Genomic DNA, 2,500 nt, shown 5'->3' on the forward strand with positions numbered 1-2,500 from the left:
TTTTATAACTGTACCACAATGTGGGACTTTGTCTGGGCGCTCTCTGGCCCTCCACTCGCCACTCCATCTGCCCCAGGCGGGACTCTAGTCCATGCAGAGGGGCGATGATGGCATTCCTATCCTTCTCCACACCAGTCAGACCCCCTCGCATCACCACCAGCAGATACAACAACATCGAAAACAAGCTACTCCTTCACCACTCGTACCATATCCCCATACCATTCGCCTCGAATAACCCTGTTATCACCGTGATAAAGTTTACCACCGCTGCCAATGTGTGGGTTCTTTTAGGTCAAAGGATGTTGAAGTTAAACTCTCCCCGCACACTGCTCAATGACAAACACCATGGGAATATGACTATATAACGTGTGTGTGTGTGTGTGTGTGTGTGTGTGTGTGTGTGTGTGTGTGTGTGTGTGTGTGTGTGTGTGTGTGTGTGTGTGTGTGTGTGTGTGTGTGTGTGTGTGTGTGTGTGTGTGTGTGTGTGTGTGTGTGTGGGATTGTGTGTCTGTGTGTGTGTGTGTGTGTGTGTGTGTGTGTGTGTGTGTGTGTGTGTGTGTGTGTGTGTGTGTGTGTGTGTGTGTGTGTGTGTGTGTGTGTGTGTGTGTGTGTGTGTGTCCCACAGTGGTGTGTACCGGGACCCAGAACAGCCTGAGCTCCACCGGCTCTCAGGAGAAGCAGTACAACATGTTCAAGGACCGATATGAGGGCTGCCGCATCATCATGGGCAACCTGGAGATCATCCAGATGGACACGAACCGCAACTTCTCATTCCTGAAGGTAGTGGGCTTCACGTACACCTTCCCTCCCCCATCCCTCTCAATTCAATTTCAATTCAATTCAATTCAATTTCATTTGGATAGCCCTTGATCACTGGGACAGTCTCAAAGGGCACTGTACCACTGATTCTAGCCGCCCAGAGGTCAAGAAAGAGGTCCCTAAATGATCCAGGGAGAAATCCTGAGGAGGAACGCAGAGTGGGGGATCCCACCTTCAAGGGAGGATCAGCAGTGCATTGCGGGCCATGATTGACATACATGCATTCATATGCAAAACTTTTTAAATGGGTGATGGCACGCTGGACGGTTAACCATAAGGAGAGTCCAGGCATCCAGTTAGCAGTAGCTGCAACACGCTAGAACAGACTCTCACCAGTACCCTCTCCCTCCCCCTCCCCTCCCCCTCTCCCTCCCTAGATGTTTGCTAACAGCTTCCTCTGTCAGCGTTGGATGTTTAGCGTTCTAGAATTGTCCACATCCGGTGTTTACGTTTCTGCTGCTCCTCAAGCGCTGTCACACTCTGATGCACTTTATGGTTGGTTCTGTCCTCATGCCTGGTAGAGAGCGTTTGAAGCTGAAATGAACGAGGAAAGGATTCATTCGCTGGTGGAAATGGTCGAGATGTATGTTTCTGTGTTTCCTGTGCTTTGTAGTGACGAAATGACTTGTTATGAGATTTGAGATGAGATGAATGAAACTCAAACTCGATGCCACCATCTGTCCAGTGTTTACATCTACGGGTCTCTCTCCTGCCCTCCAGACCATCCGTGAGGTGACTGGCTACGTCCTCATCGCCATGAACCTGGTGGATTACATTCCCCTGGACCAGCTGCGGGTCATCCGCGGGAACACACTGTACGACAAGCGCTTCGCCCTCTCCGTCTTCTTCAACTACCCCAAGGACGGCTCCACCGGGCTGACACACCTGGGGCTGACCCAGCTGACAGGTCTGCTATGAGTAGAGACGCCTCTGGAGGGAGAGGGGGAGGGTTGAGGGTCAACAAGAGGGCTATGACGATGTGTGAGCTATCAAAATAAACTAGGGATGGGACAGTGTTGGCGTTTAAAGTTCCTGAGATACCATTGTATCAAAGGTCACAGGTGTGCATATACTGCTACAAATGTGCGGAATGAAGAAGTTTGGTTGCAAGTGCAAGGCTGGGAAAATATGGGCCTGTGTTTGTACGTGGTGTACAATATTGACTGAAGTCATTTTGACCCATAAACACACAAATTGTCTTGACTCGATCAACCAATTTGATTGTGGGTTAGGGTCAGGGTCAGGCCTAGAGTTAGGTAAGGCTAAGCGTGTGCTATCCATGCATCTTTCAAGCTTCATTCCCTTGCAACTGAGTCACTTTCACATCGGTCTTTAACATGCTGTGAGTTCATAAATCTACAGCTGAAACTCAATGAATTAGAATTTTTAATTATTGAAATGATTAACTTTTCCACAATATTCGAATTCATTGAGGTGCACCTGTGTATTAATTGAGGATAACAAACTGTAACGTTCATGTCCACTCCTTTCAGAGATCCTTGCTGGAGGCGTGCAGATCATCAACAACAAGTACCTGCGCTATGGGCCGGGGGTGTCCTGGCAGGACATTGTGACGGACAGCAGCGCCACGATCGTGGTCGACATGAATGGGGAGAGAGGTCGCTATTGAAGAGTTATATGACTCAGTATATTACACAACTTATTGTCCATGCTGACCAGT

General features: G+C 48.9%; 1 protein-coding gene across 2 annotated transcripts in view; it reads left to right on the forward strand.

Annotated features, from left to right (window-relative positions):
* erbb3b (erb-b2 receptor tyrosine kinase 3b) overlaps positions 1-2,500 on the forward strand; it is a 16,500-nt gene that overhangs the window by 2,254 nt on the left and 11,746 nt on the right. For both annotated transcript variants that reach the window (XM_056587055.1, XM_056587065.1), the window contains exons 2-4: positions 626-780; positions 1,540-1,726; positions 2,313-2,438. In XM_056587055.1, the coding sequence (XP_056443030.1) occupies positions 626-780; positions 1,540-1,726; positions 2,313-2,438 (468 nt within the window). The remainder of the gene's footprint in view (positions 1-625; positions 781-1,539; positions 1,727-2,312; positions 2,439-2,500) is intronic.

This window comes from Gadus chalcogrammus, chromosome 1 (genome assembly GCF_026213295.1).
Source record: "Gadus chalcogrammus isolate NIFS_2021 chromosome 1, NIFS_Gcha_1.0, whole genome shotgun sequence".
In the NCBI taxonomy this organism is placed as follows: domain Eukaryota; kingdom Metazoa; phylum Chordata; class Actinopteri; order Gadiformes; family Gadidae; genus Gadus; species Gadus chalcogrammus.